Genomic DNA, 15749 nt, shown 5'->3' with positions numbered 1-15749 from the left:
CTCACTGTACCGCTGCTGGAGTTAGTTCCAAGCACATTTGTCTACCTATGACATAATGCAATATGGGTAGCTTTGTATACATGCCTACATGAGTTAAGTGTATGTATGAGTATTTATGTGTATATATACGGGGCTTTCCTGCTTATATATACTGTCTGTTAAAACCAGTTTTGTTCTATTGATGTTTCCAATGATAAAGCGTGGCGGAATACGCTGCGATATATAAGAACTGTTAATAAATATATAGATGAAGAGGACCTATGTGTATAGTCTCCCCTGTGCATAGCTGTAGAATCTAGATAGAACCTAGTTTGGTCTCTATTATAGTACAATGCTGAGGCATACTGAGCTAATTACAATTTATGCACGCAGTGTAGCAGTCTTCCTGCTTACTTAGTCACGCAGCGGAATGGTCCATATAGAACTTGGCTCATTTCTGTAGTTCCTATATGGTGGTCAGATAATGTACTTATATTATGTAGGGGAGAGCACTTCAAAACTGTCGACCCCACAACTATCCTAACTGCTGCCCTACGTCATTGTGATGTCACTGTGTAGAGATAGTTGCGACTATTTTACAATTGTCTATCTCAAGATGGCTGCTGGAGTCTGTTTGATTAGGAAATTAATCAGTACTCACTAATGTCAGATGTTATTGAAGCAGTACCTCTACATATCATGGGACCCGCCGCCACTATTATAGAGTGAGTGTCTGGACCCCTGACACTAGCTCAGGGAGGAACATGCCGCAGCCTAATACAGAGGCTGTGTCCATGTCACTTTGCCCTCCGCATGACAAATATGCCTGTATACGTTAAATATAATGCAGTATACTTCATTGACCTGAGGTTGTCCTTTTGATCCCCACTTTGAAAAGGTGGGTTCAACTGGAGCTCAAATGGCTCACCTGATAAGGCAAGGGCAGAAGGCTCCCAGGATCTATACCAGTCTGGGACAGCGCGCTGCTAAAATATCAGGCCTACAGAGGACGGACACACGGCACATCAGTAGTCTCCCTGCGTGGAGGTAAGCCACAGTTCATACTTACCTGGCAGGGGAGATACCATGATCACAAAGGTGGTTCTCCCAGGGCGAGGCGCATCCATTGCACTCTGGGTGTGCTGACCCCCGATGATTTCTCGAAATGCGGAAATCTCGACTGCATAATTTGTGGAAGTGGGGGACTGCGTTCACGCTTTCTCCTGGATAAATTATCGTTACCTGTGACCTTGTATGAGGGTACATGTATACAATATATATATGTATATATATATATATATGTATGTATCGCTTCTTATCCTTGCCATAAAGGCAAGGGTAGGATTTGTTCTTATCAGTTTTATATCTGATACCTTGCATATTTTAAAAAGAAAGATACTGCAATTGGAGGCTGGACTCTCCTGCTGCGGTGGGTTGGTACAACAACTTCGATTTACACATACTATGTATGAATGTATTTGTTATAAGTGTGGGTATCTTCCGCAATCATTAGGTTACCTCTAATTCCACAGATGGGAAGCCAGCTGGGATTACCAGAAGCTGTAGGCTATAATATATTATATTGGCTCTATAGACTAGAGTCATGTTCTGCAGTTTACATTGTGATAGTCACAATTCCCTAAGGCATGGCTTCTAATATGGACCATATACTTGTCTGGGAGCATTCTGGTAGTCCACACATGTGTATAAGATAGGCACTTACACCCTTCTGGGGTTACAGTTTTGTTCCTGTCAGTTTATATCTACGGCGCCCCCTTTTCGGGGGAGTTATTATTATTACAATGTATGTGTATATAGGTGTATGTATATATACTCGCTTTGACAAAGGGGCACGTATCCCCCGAAACGTCGGCCTGTTTGTTTCAACATAGTTTAGATATACCTTTTTGATCATTATTTAAGTCTCGGAGTGCCGCTATTTGTGGTTCCTACTATGTATATATTTATATATTATTTAGAGCATAATGATCTCCTGGTGCAGGAGTCTGACAAGTATACTTACTATGTTGACTTCTCATGCAACTATTTGTCTAAGTGTACGTGTGTATGTATACCAATATATTCATGTTCCTCGTATGACTACTTCCTAATAATTGGGAAACACCTGTTTTTTCTACTTCAGGGTCCATAGGGTATCCACAGGATACCTTGGGTATAGGTGTGACGTCAGTCGCAGGGCACCAAAGAGTTAAGCTTTCAGCCTCCCAGGATGCACTAGGTCCCCCTCCTATACCCCGCCCCCGGGCCAAGGCACCTCAGTTTAGTTTGGTGCCCGGCCGGAGTCGGGTGCACCTGTTGGAGTGGGGGCTAGAAGAGCCCCTGAAGCTTTTTCTTCATGCAGCTGTGGCTGCACATCTGGATGAACAGCATGGACAGTCAGTCCTGACGTCCATGCTGTCTTCCCTACACCCCGCCGGTACCAGAACGCCGGTACTGATCCGGGGATGCTGGTGGGCGTCTGGGGTCACAGCTAGCGGTGACCCCAGATGCTCCGGACCATGGCCGGATTCAAGGGGGACAGAGGTAAGCAGCGGGGTCCCGCGGTGGGTCCCCGCTGATCACATGGTCCTAAGTCCCCAGGCAGGGGGCTCCCTGGGGACTGGCTGCAGCGTGGAGCCAGGCGACCAACCTGCGCTTCCACTACCCCCTGGGACAGCGGACCGCAGCAGAGCGGTAGCGCTGCGGCGTCCCAGGGGTTAAATGCATGCCAGGGGAGCGCGCCTTCCCTGTCTCACAGCCGGCGCCTCCCCCGCTGCACACAGCCCTCTCTGCATGCTGCCGACTGGTCCTGTGGCAGCGCTCCTCCCCCAGGCCAGCCTCCTCTCTGCTCCTCGGCGGCCATCTTCTCCAGAACGCATGGTGAACGCTGCTGGAAGCGCTGGACGGAAGCATCGTGGTCTGGGTCCCCCCGCATACCTCTCCTCCGCTGTGGCTCAGGTCTGTGTATGCAGCGCTGTGTCCTACCAGGCCCTGTGTCTGTGTAGTTGAGTAATCAGCGCTGTTAGTGCAGGAATTGTTATTTCTCTGCATTGTATGTGACTGTGCTAGCGCTGCCTGTAACTTTTCTTCTCTAAACTGTCAGCTTATTACTGTCCCTGTTCTTCTGCTAAAGCCCTTGCGGTGCGGTGCTGCAGGGTGGTCTCTCGCCTATTTAATACTTAATTGGTGAGAGAGGTCACATACGTGGTGCCATCATGTCTGAAAGTGATTTTCCCCTCCGGCTACAGTGTACCACGTGCAAAGTACCGTTAGCGGAGGGGGAGGGTAGCGCGGAGGGCCTTTGCCGGCAGTGTTTGTCCATGGCGCGGCCTATTACGGTTACAGCACCGGTACAGGAGCCGCCCTGGGCTTGTTTCGCTCAGGCGTTAACAGCTTTAGTGGGCCAGTTAGCTCCGCAGCCCGCGTTTACTCCGATGGGTTTGTCCCAGCAGTCTGTGGTGTCGTCACCCATGCAGGGGTTCCCACGACAATTGGTGGTACCCCACAGTCTCCCTATTTCCCCGCTCCCGGGTTCTCAGGAGCCAGCGTGGGTTAACTCCCTGACGAGTTCTGTACAGCACTTGTCGGATGTGTTGCAAGGGGAGTCTGTGATGCGGCCTCATAAAAGGCCGGTGGCGTCTCTGTCCGCTCCTTATGAGGATGACGAAGGGACGTCTGATGATGGGGAGATTCTGGATCCTTACGATCAGGAACCTCTCCATACTAAGGACGCTGATGCTAAGTCCAAAGTATATATTCCTGGACTTATTCGGGCGGTCCGCACAGCCTTGGTGATTGAGGACGAAGTTCCCCCAGCGGCTAAATCTAAGTATGCCTTTTTCAAAGATGTGAAGGGCGATGCCACAGTCTTTCCTCTTTCGGGTCAGTTGGTGGACCATTTAGAAGAGGCGTGGAAACAACCTGGCAAAAGATACCAGCCGCAGAGACGCCTGGCGGTGGCTTATCCGTTCGCGGATAATTATTTTGCTAAGTGGGAATCCCCTCCACAGGTGGATTCTCACGTGACCCGTCTTGTCCGTAGTGCCACATTGCCGATGCCATCCATGTCCTCCCTTAAGGATGCTACGGACCGCAAGGTAGAAATCTGCCTGAAGTCCGCTTATTCCCTTGCAGGGGGGGCAGCACGGCCGCCTATTGCCATTTGCAGGGTTGCCAGAGCGATGGAGCGCTGGGCGGATTCATTAGAGGCTTCTTTTGAATCCGACTGTCCGGCTGAACAGGCGGAGTTGATTGGCAATCTCCGTGATTCGGCCACCTACATCAACGAGGCGGCTCTAGACATTAGTACTCTGGTGTCTAGAATTTCTTCAGCAGCGGTAGCTGCTCGTCGCACCTTGTGGCTGCGATCCTGGAAGGCGGACGCAGATTCCAAGAAAGGTCTGGAAGCGTTGCCGTTTACCGGAGAAGTTCTCTTCGGTCCGGATCTGGATAAGATTGTGGCCACGCTGGCGGCAGCCAAATCTGCTTGTCTCCCGTCGGCCGCTGCTCCTTCTGGTTCGGGACCATCGTCCTTTCGGTCATCTAGGGCCCAGGGCAGGCCCAAACCACAGTCGTTTCCTCGACAGGCTGGCCCTAAGAAATCGGTCAAGCCCCGGAAGCAGGCATGGAGTACCAGATGTCCGGCCCCCAAGCCAGATGACAAGCCTGCGGCCTGACGGTCCGGGCCTCCCTTTGGGGGATCCCAGGGTGGGAGGCCGCCTGCTACAGTTCGCCCAGTGTTGGTCGACCACTACGACAGACACTTGGGTTCTGGAGGTGGTTTCCCACGGATACGCCCTCTCCTTCCGGCACAGACCCCCGGCTCGCTTCTTCACCACGGGTCTCCCATCAGACCGGAACAAGGCTACGGAGCTGCGGAAGGTATTGCACACTATGCTCCAGGCTGGAGTTATAGTGCCTGTTCCATTCTTCCAGAGGGGCCAGGGTTTCTATTCAAATCTATTTTTGGTACAGAAACCCAATGGGTCATATCGTCCGATTCTCAACCTCAAAGCACTCAACAAGTCTTTGCGGGTCCCGAAGTTTCGGATGGAGACCCTACGGTCCATCATTCTGGCGCTGGAACCTGGGGACTACTTGGTGTCATTGGACATACAGGACGCTTACCTGCATGTCCCTATTCTTTTGCGCCATCAACAGTTCCTCAGGTTTGCAATCCGCAGCGACCACTTCCAGTTTCGGGCGTTACCTTTTGGCCTGGCAACAGCACCACGTGTTTTCACCAAGGTGATGGCGGTCATGGCGGCTTCTCTGCGGCTGCAGGGAGTCCGCATGTTACCGTATTTGGACGACCTGTTATTGGTGGCAGGGTCTCCAGAGCTCCTGTTACGCCACTTGGACCTGACCATTGCACTGCTGCAACGGCACGGCTGGCTAATCAACTGGCAGAAGTCCACTCTAATCCCGTCTCGGAGGATTCTGCATCTTGGAGCCTTATTGGACTCGGGACAGCAAAGGATCTTCGTGACGGAGGACAAGATCTCTGCTTTACAGTCAAGGGTGCGCAGTTGCCTGCACAGCCGCCGGGTGTCCTTACACTCGGCGATGAGGTTACTGGGCTCCATGGTGTCGGTGTTCGACATGGTGGAATACGCCCAGTTTCACTCCAGACCTCTGCAGCACCTGATCCTGTCCAAGTGGAACGGGCTGACTCAGTCTCTGAAGTCCCAGACGATTGTGCTCACCCAGGAGGTTCGCCTGTCCCTTACGTGGTGGTTACAGACGACCCACCTCAACAAGGGACGTCCGTTCTGGGTTCCAAATTGGGTCCTGTTGACAACGGACGCCAGTCTTCGGGGCTGGGGAGCAGTTTCGGGTCCACACTTGTTCCAGGGCAGGTGGACGCCGACAGAAGCGGAGCTTCCAATAAATATCTTGGAACTCCGTGCGGTCTTCAATGCTCTCCAGCAGGCACAGCGGTTTCTCAAGGGTCGCCCGGTGCAGGTCCAGTCGGACAACGCTACCACCGTGGCCTACATAAACAGGCAAGGAGGAACTCGCAGTCGGGCGGCTCTCGTAGAGGTCTCTCGGATCCTGGTTTGGGCGGAGCGCAATCTTCCGGCCATATCAGCGGTCTTCATCCCGGGAGTGCTCAATTGGGAGGCGGACTTTCTAAGTCGCCAGGACGTTCATCCGGGGGAATGGTCCCTGCACCCGGACGTTTTTCAACTACTGGTGGACAGGTGGGGTCTTCCACAAATCGACCTCATGGCGTCCCGGCACAACAACAAGTTGCCGGTGTACGGGTCTCGCACAAGAGACGAAGGGGCGTCTCTGGTGGATGCTCTGTCCGTCCGGTGGACGTTCCGGTTCGCATACCTGTTCCCTCCGGTCTCCCTTCTTCCACGGGTAATCCGGAAATTCAAACAGGAAGGAGGGACGCTCCTGTTGATAGCTCCCGCGTGGCCCAGACGGCACTGGTTCTCAGACCTTCAGGGTCTGTCCGTGGACAGTCCTCTGCGGTTGCCGCTACGACCGGACCTTCTGTCTCAGGGTCCTTGCCTTCACCCGGACCTGACTCGGCTGTCTTTGACGGCGTGGCTGTTGAGACGGCCATGCTGAGGTCTCGGGGGTTTTCCAGCTCTGTGGTGCGTACCATGTTACGAGCTCGGAAACCGTCTTCCGCGAGGATATACCATCGCGTGTGGCATACGTTCTTCCAGTGGTGTCGACCGAGAGGTTATGCACCGCGGGAGTTTCGTCTGTCTCGGATTCTCGCCTTCCTGCAAGCGGGACTAGATCATGGGCTTCGCCTTGCTTCTTTGAAGGTACAGGTTTCGGCCCTATCTGTCTGGTTTCACCGTAGGATTGCTACAATCCCGGATGTGCGCACCTTTATGCAGGGTGTTCTCCGCATTCAGCCGCCCTTTGTTCCACCTGTGGCGCCTTGGGATTTGGCTGTGGTCCTGAGGGCTCTCCAAGGACCGCCGTTTGAACCACTGGGCTCAGTGGATCTTAAATGGCTAACAGCTAAGACTGTTTTCCTTCTGGCCATTGCTTCGGCCAGACGTGTTTCTGAGTTAGGGGCTCTTTCTTGTAGACCCCCTTTCTTGGTTTTTTATGGGAACAGGGCAGTACTCCGCACTCGGCCCGAGTTTCTTCCCAAAGTTGTTTCCCAGTTTCATGTTAACGAGGAAATAGTTGTTCCGGCCTTTAACTCACCGGGTCTTTCCGTGGGTGAGGCCTCTTTGGATGTTGTGCGGGCCTTAAGGACTTATGTTGACCGCACTTCTTCGTTTAGGAAGTCGGACGCTTTGTTTGTCCTCTATGGCTTCCGTAAAAAGGGTTGGCCTGCTTCAAAGCAAACTTTGGCAGCCTGGATCCGTATGGCTATTTCTGAAGCTTATCTTCATGAAGGCCTACCGGTCCCTCCTTCTCTGAAGGCTCATTCCACTAGGTCTGTGGGTCCTTCGTGGGCAGCTCGACGTGGTGCCTCGGCAGTTCAGATCTGCAAGGCTGCTACGTGGTCTTCTGTCCATACCTTCGTGAGGTACTACAGGTTTGACACCTTCGCCTCTCAGGATGCTTCCTTCGGGCGGCGGATTCTCCTTTCTGCACAGGAGCGTCCCCACCCTTAAAGGATACTGCTTTGGGACATCCCCAAGGTATCCTGTGGATACCCTATGGACCCTGAAGTAGAAAATATGAGATATGGTAAGAACTTACCCTTGTTATCTCTATTTCTACGAAGTCCATAGGGTTCCACAGGACTCCCGCCCTGTCGCACCTGTGCTGCAGATGGGCTTTGCTCTGGTCACCGGTTTTCCGTCTCCCTCTGGTGAGAATGTGATTCTTGTATGTGTCCAGATCTTTGTTCTCTCTCTTCCTTCTCCTCCTCCGGCCTATGGCTTGGTAACTAACTGAGGTGCCTTGGCCCGGGGGCGGGGTATAGGAGGGGGACCTAGTGCATCCTGGGAGGCTGAAAGCTTAATTCTTTGGTGCCCTGCGACTGACGTCACACCTATACCCAAGGTATCCTGTGGAACCCTATGGACTTCGTAGAAATAGAGATAACAAGGGTAAGTTCTTACCATATCTCATATTTTTTTAGCCCTAACTGGGGTTTTCTTTACAGATATATCCCTTCTTACTTGGGATAATTATTGCATTCTATGTCTATGTACAGGTACCTTTCTCTGTATAGGTTCCTGTACTCCATATTATTGTTTAGTCGCATATCTCAATAAAATGAGGCTATAAAGTGGCCCCTGGGTACATTCCTATCAGTACATAAAAATCCAGATTCTATTCCATCCTCAGGGCTTACTTGGTTAAATGACAACAGACCACACTTCTGCTCCTGTGCCTGAAGGTCTAGGGCCACCCGCCGAATAGACAGGGTCAGGTCTGGCTTGATTAGATTGGTGGGTATCCAGTAAATCATGGGCCCTGCGGTTCAAGTTTAATCTCTCATTGTGAACACTATGATTGTCAAGGGTCACTGGTGGGATCCATCATCAAATATGTAATATTGCTATGTGTATCTTGACCAGTACAGGGTCTTATTTAATTCTTTCACTATCCCGCCTCTTGACTAATACGCACTTAACCATTATAAGTGTTAATGTACTAATACTTACTCTAGCAGACCGTGCTTGGGGGTATATGTATAATCTATATAAGGATACACATCCCTAATGGAACAAGCTCAGGTATAGAGTCCTGTAGTACGACCTTCTTGTTACCACTAACATTTTGCTAGTTTTCTACAGTCTCTCCTACGGCAACATCGCCAGACTGAAGACTGTGCTATGGAGCATTGGTTTTTAGCCCACTGAAGCTACTCTCTATTCCCGATGTGACGGGTTGCTGTGAGATGGAGAAGGTCAGTGACATTCTACATAGTTTCTAGAGGGCTTCTGATTGCTCACAGGTAAGCGGTACCCCACTATTGCCTCGGAAGATGCTCCGATTTCATGCAACCTGACACGACATAGCCGTTATTCTCCCTTATGCATCCTAGCTGCAGACTTAGTAGCCATCTGCTCTTTTTAGCAGTAGGCTCTACACTTTAGAGCTTTCCTGGCGTGCATAGTTCCAACATTGAGAATGTCACTTTATTCTTCTGTTGGGGTTATAATGGACTGTGACTGTAGCGCCTTGGGGGTTATGCACTTCTTTATATTAAAGCGTGACAGTCATTATGTTCCACGCAGGGGGCCTGGTTGGTTTTCCTGTTCAGTACTGTGAATATTTTCATCACACTGACAGGTACCTGATGGGTACCTCTATGGTTGTCCTAGTTCTGTAGCCTTGCTGTATGGTTGCTTCCCTATATTGGTAGCTCTCACTGGGTGACTGTTGCATCCGTGCTCTTTAACTGCTAGGGTAACTGGGTTGTTTTTATACTATGTTCAGGACAGCAGTTGATACTGCCTACGCACTTCCATCATGTTGGATGTTGTTTGGAGTTTGTTGCTGTGGGTTTCTTTTCAGGTCGGCACAGTGGCTTGTGCTGTAAGGTCTCCACCTGGGATGCCCCATACACTAATTCGAGACCCGCCCCAGGCAGTAGTAACCACTCAATAGGCAGACAACTGATGGGCTGCCAGACATTCTGCCAGTGGTCTGGTATGGGGATTTACAGCTGCAAGGTTTCAGTTGCTGTTTTTCCCACTGTTTCTGAGTTGATTGTACTGCTGTCTGACGCTCTGAAAGGAATTGTGGTCTCGATTCTTTCAGAGCTGCCTCTGCCTCATGTCATTGGGATCTCTATCCTTATTGGAGACTTCTATGGTTTCACTCTGGTTGCCAACCTTGTAGTAGTTGGACCTCAAGAATGGTCCAGGGCGACTGTTCGGTCTTGTCTTTTGCTCCCTGTATACTCTTGTTAGGAGTCTGTGGACAGGATCCAATCTGTATCTGTAGATTGGTATTGTTATATGTATAACTATATGAGTTATGTCCAGCAGTGCTGGGATTCTGCTGTCTCCAAATTATACAGCTTCTCATGTTCAACTCTGGTTCGTGCTTGGTCTGTTTCGGCTGAGCTTACGGTGTTCAGCTGTTTTCATCTGCGGTTGTTCTCTTGCTAGCAGTATTCCATTCGATTTACGCTGTAAGGTGTGGATTTTCTATGGCTGTTTAGCAAGGAGCCTTGATTGTCTCCTCTGCTCTACAACACTTGATCTTCAGCTCTTGCCTTTCCATTAGGCCTACGGTTCTTGGTGATCCCGGTTTTCGGTTTTGCCAATGGTTCGGCAAGTTCTCCGCGCTTCCCACCCGGGAGGTTGGCTTTGGGACGTCCCCACTGTCTTGAACTCCAGTGTCCCCTAGTGGATGAAGGAGAAAACAGGATTTTGGTACTTACCGATAAATCCCTTTCTCCGATTCCACAGGGGACACTGGACGCTCGCCCAGCGCTGCGTACCTGCCATTTTGTTTGGTTTCTTATAAGGTTGTGTGACTGCATGTGTTCCCTGCAGTTGGTTCCTCTGTTCTCCCTCTTTCGGTCTTGTTCCGTTCTGTGGGCCTCTCCTTCTCCTCGTTTTCCTATGGTCCTCCGTCTCCTCTCGGGCTCAGTTCTTAAACTGGGGCTGATGGGGCATAGAGGGGGAGGAGCCAGTCACACTTCTGAATTATTTAAAGTGCCAGGCTCTACTCTACCACCGTCTATACCCCACTGTCTTGAACTCCAGTGTCCCCTGTGGAAACGGAGAAAGGGATTTATCGGTAAGTACCAAAATCCTGTTTTTTCACCATTGGGTGGTACAAAGGGCCCCTTACAAACTCTTGCTATGGAGCCTTCAATTACCATTTTAACGCCCCTGGTTTTACCATTGGTTTCAGAGGCTTACGCATGCGTGGCTGCGAACTATTCATGTTTCAGCCATAAATTGTTTTCCGACTATAGTTCAAAACCTTCAACTATTGTAGGCGGAGCACTTTTATACTAGGGATACTCATCACAGTCATATTTTAGGCTTGCTCTGACCCTGGAAGCCCCCACACAAGCACAATCTACCCCCTCTCTATTGCATTCAATGGAAATCCCTACCAAAGGTACAACTTGCCTTATGTCCTACTTCCTAACATTTATCCAGGAGAAATCAGGACAAAATAATCCGTGGAAACTTTATTTATTTATTTATTCCAGCCCCAGTGGAGCTTACACTCTATGTTCCCTATCACATCCACACACATATACCAATTAACCTACCAGTATATTTTTGGAATGTGGGAGGAAAGCAGAGTACCTGGAGGAAAACCAGACAAGCACAGGGAGAATATACAAACTCCACACAGTTAGGGCTGTAGTAGGAATCGAACCCATGACCTCAGTGCTGTGAGGCAGTAACGCTGACCATTACACCGTCTCTGTGCTTCTTATTCACCCTAATGCACAATGACCACACCCACCCTCTGAAGCCCCATCCCTTTTTGGGTCCGCGTACAATGGTCCTGCCGGAATTTAAATGTATGTTTGTGATAAAGAGCTGCATTGAACATTCGTGTGTGTGTGTGTGTGTGTATGTGTATATGTATGTATATATATATATATATATATATGTATATATATATATATATATATAAAATCCCAATGGAGGCACGCACCAGTCAGATGTAGCAAAAACATGATTTATTCCAATATTATCAAAAAGTTGAAATAGCATAGTGACGTTTCGGTCATATCCAGACCTTTTTCTATAGCACATATCAATAGCAATAGCACATATCAATGATAGCGACAATCAGACATATCAACAATGTACAGCCACTGCTCCAAGATGTGTATATATATATATATATATATATATATATATATATAAAAATATATTATATATAGACTTTGCACTTGGCTGTCTTGCTATTGGTAACTGCTGTTATGTCTTGATAAAGAACCTTAAATGGGATCGAAACATCGACTGATCTTATGCACCTTATCGTTTTAATGGTAAATTAAACATTTCTATGCCTCTTTACCTGGTGAGTGCCAGTAATTTTTTATATATATATAATAGACTTTTGGGCAAACCCTGCACTCACGTATCCAAATAAATATCCTGCTCCAGTGCCTTCCTGGAGGGACAGCACCCCCAACACGTCTCCAAGTGAAGCCTTTGTGTGGTTCTATAAATATAAATATATATATTATATAAAATATGTTAGGAAACTTGTTTGAGCCTCCATTGTGGACTGACGGTCCATGGCACTCAGCGGCCCTTTCATCAGTGGTACTTGCTGTACACGATGTCCGTACCCAATCACACTGCCAGAGTAATGTAAATAATCTTAGTGTGCAGAATATTACAATGAACTTGGGGAGATGCAGCAGCAAATACTGGAAGCATGAGGCTTATTGTGCATCATACGGAATAAATGGTGTAAAGTAGAGGGTTATCAGGCATAAAATAAATATTTGGCTTTGGGTCTATGGCCTGATGTAGTATTAATGTGCCCCTGAGTACAGTATGCACAGTTGGTATAAATAGGGCACGTTAACTATTCGTCCTTTCAGTGTAATCTTTATTTTTTCTCCCTAAATTGCTGCATCAACTTTTACTGAATGACTGTATATCATTATTAGTTCAAACAGAATTTCCTTTATTAAAATTACTGCACCAATCTTTGTCCACCTACTTTAAAATGAGGGTACTCCATTTGCAGCAAAATTACTATTGGAGAGTTACTGAAATGAAACATTTTTTTTAAATAGCTGCACATTTAGGGCCATACTCAATTGGAGGCGAAAACCCGTTATCATTTTCGCCTGTTTGCATTATCCCCGTATTCAATTTCGGTGCGAAAAGTCTTTGTAAAAATACAGGGATAAGTTTTCTCCTTCCTTTAGCTGGTGAAAAAAAGTGCAGAATTGGGGTTTAGGGGTGCAGGCTTTAAAAAAAAAAAAAATAGCCTGCACCCCTGGGAATGGCCCCTCAAATTAATGTATATAAAAAAAAAAGGGGCACCCCAAAAAATGAACTTTTAATTTTGGCGGTAAAAAAATAGGGAACACACTTCTAAAATAGCGATAATAAATCCAGAGGGTTTCCCTTATATGCGGCAGGTGTTTTCTTCATTGCGGGAAGTAGCGGCAGGTACATTTTTGAAGAATTTAAAAACAATTATTTTAGGGAGTTAAAACTATGCTTGCACCCATTTTCATGTACCCCAAATTTAATGGGCATAGTTATTTCCCCCCAAAAAAATTGCTAAATGCTCTTCTGTATCACCTTCTTCAAAGCCGCATTTATGCACCTGCCGCGGCTATTTAAAAACCCGACTTCCCTTCAGCAGGCAAAAAAGGGGGTACCCATAGTGAACCCCCATGTCTGTTCATCTTTAGGTGGGTCCAAGGATGTTTTCCCGAAAATTCCCATTTTTTTCGCCGCTCCCAGTTTTGCCGGGACTTTTCGCCTCAAATTGAATACGGGCCTTAGTTGTACTTTGTTTTCTCTTTAGTCTCCTCTAGGTGGTGCTGTCTGCCTTGCCTTCTATAGAATGCATTTCTGATATTGCTCCTTGCTCTCTCTAGATATCTAATAAACTGTTATACATTCAGGCAAATACAGTAGGTGTCACACTTTAATAATATATTGGGCATGATCTCATTAAAGCCGTGAGACTGCGTCTTTGATTCAATTTTGTGTAACATAGATAGATGTATAATTTTGTTGTAATTTTGCTTCCTGTTAGTATTTTGGAAGTTTTTTTTTTTTTTCTGTAGTAGCAGCATTTATTCCTTGTCATGGTTAAAAGTGTTGCCTGTACTGTGCATTTTTTAATGTCGCTTACACACTTGCAGGGCGCCTGGAACATTTTGCATGAAGAGCCCATATTTTACTTAGCTATTTACCTAATAATCAGTGACATCTCTGAGGCACAAGGCACTTTTTTGCCTATTGCCTCGATGATGGATATTGCCCCAAAATTGTCGGTCTTCATTGTGTGTAGACGAAGGGGGGGAGGGAGGCACTTTAACGGTCCCATATCGCATGTACCATTAGTGATTAGCCAATGGCTGCACAGTTACTCTTCCCAGGTTTTCATTGGAACTCCTATTAACTGCTGGCTTGTGAAATAAGTTATTTTCTCCATTATAGTCACTGTAGGAACTTTGTAAGAAGCACCAAATGTGTTCTCTTCTGTGTGTCTTTAAAGCAGGATAATAACTTGTATTACGTTAATGACGGTACAATGCCTTTAATGTTGTATTAGTATCCTTCTTTTCCAGTAATATACGATAGCTCATGTAGCCTATAGCCATGCTATGCAGAACAGCACAAAACGATCAATTAGTGGCCACTTCAAAAACTTCCTGTGGTGCCCAGTGCTCTCTATCTTCCCAGCTTCGCCCCAGGTGCAGGGCATGGCTGTACTGGTACATGGTAATTGCCCGGCAGGAATGGCATTTGCAGTAAGATGTGCCGCTGTCTTGCACTCTGTATTACATTTGTCACTTTTATTCTATCTGTAGGGAACTGCCTGAGCGTGAAGAAGGGGAAGGAGAGGAGACCCCAACGTTCAGCCACTGGAGCGCCCCCCGTGTGTATGTCATAGCTGTCAGTGTGCGTCCCTGTCTCTAACCACTTCCTGTAACTGCATTACTGTCGTCCAACCGCCTCCTGTTTTCTGATCTCTTTTCAGGGTAGAAATTTGGAGAGAGCCTGAAGTCTCCCTGGGAATCAGCATTGTTGGTGGGCAAACCGTTATAAAACGCCTCAAAAATGGAGAGGAGCTGAAAGGGATTTTTATTAAGCAGGTCCTGGAAGACAGTCCCGCGGGGAGAACCAATGCCTTGAAGACTGGAGATAAAATTCTAGAAGTAAGTGTAATAGCAAATACATACAATACAGTCTTACCGACCAATTGAATTGGAGATTCTGTGCCGCAATGTTTGGCTGCGCTCCTATTTGCCTATTGGGGTAGGCTGAGCATCGCTAGTTCTCTATGGGGTGCAAGGAAAAGCTAGTGATATTGCTGGTCGCGATGTAACTTTCCTGAACAGCACTTCACGGCCAGGCCGCTAATTGAATTGCCCCATTATCCAGCTTTTTCCTTTTCAATTCTGCACCGTATTTGTAAATTTGCAGGATGGTTTGTAGGACTGCCACGATAATTTCATTCTACCGGGTGATGTGGTTGGATTGGGAATAGGAGAATTTAAGAGTAAATTCCAACATTGAAATGTTCAAAACTTAAAGCAGCTACAGTGCATCCGGAAAGTATTCACAACGCTTCACTTTTTCCACATTTTATTATGTTCACCCTTATTCCAAAATGGAATAAATTAATTTTGTCCTCAAAATTCTACACACAATACCCCATAATGACAACGTGTAAAAAGTTTTTTTGAGATTTTTGCAAATTTAAATAAAAAAAAACAACTAAGAAATCACATGTACATAAGTATTCACAGCTTTTACCATGAAGTTCAAAATTGAGCTCCGGTGCATCCTGTTTCCACTGATCATCCTTGAGATGTTCCTACAGCGTAATTGGAGTCCACCTGTGGTAAATTCAGTTGATTGGACATGATTTTGAAAGGCATCCACCTGTCTATTTAAAATCCCACACTTGACAGTGCATGTCAGAGCACAAACCAAGCATGAAGTCCAAGGAATTGTCTGTAGACCTCCGAGACAGGATTGTCTCGAGGCACAAATCTGGGGAAGGATACAGAAAATATTTTGTTGCTTTGAAGGTCCCAATGAGCAGTGGCCTCCATCATCCATAAATGGAAGAAGTTCGGTAGCCCCAGGACTCTTCCTAGAGTTGGCCGGTCATCTAAACTGAGCGATCGGGGGAGA

At 47.5% G+C, this 15749-nt stretch overlaps 1 protein-coding gene and 1 non-coding gene across 3 annotated transcripts in view; both read left to right on the top strand.

Annotated features, from left to right (window-relative positions):
* Window positions 1–15749, top strand: part of LOC148505699 (inaD-like protein) — a 319407-nt gene that overhangs the window by 119621 nt on the left and 184037 nt on the right. For both annotated transcript variants that reach the window (XM_088447870.1, XM_088447869.1), the window contains 2 exons: window positions 14417–14488; window positions 14587–14764. In XM_088447870.1, the coding sequence (XP_088303996.1) occupies window positions 14417–14488; window positions 14587–14764 (250 nt within the window). The remainder of the gene's footprint in view (window positions 1–14416; window positions 14489–14586; window positions 14765–15749) is intronic.
* On the top strand, window positions 1041–1205 carry LOC148505700 (U1 spliceosomal RNA). The gene has a single exon (XR_015869862.1). It is a non-coding gene; the product is annotated as a U1 spliceosomal RNA (small nuclear RNA).

The sequence above is a fragment of the Taudactylus pleione genome, unplaced genomic scaffold (assembly GCF_031769625.1).
Source record: "Taudactylus pleione unplaced genomic scaffold, aTauple2 ptg000442l, whole genome shotgun sequence".
Classification (NCBI taxonomy): Eukaryota; Metazoa; Chordata; class Amphibia; order Anura; family Myobatrachidae; genus Taudactylus; species Taudactylus pleione.
Note: the sequence above shows the minus strand (reverse complement) of the source record. Positions and strands in the feature narration are given on the sequence as shown.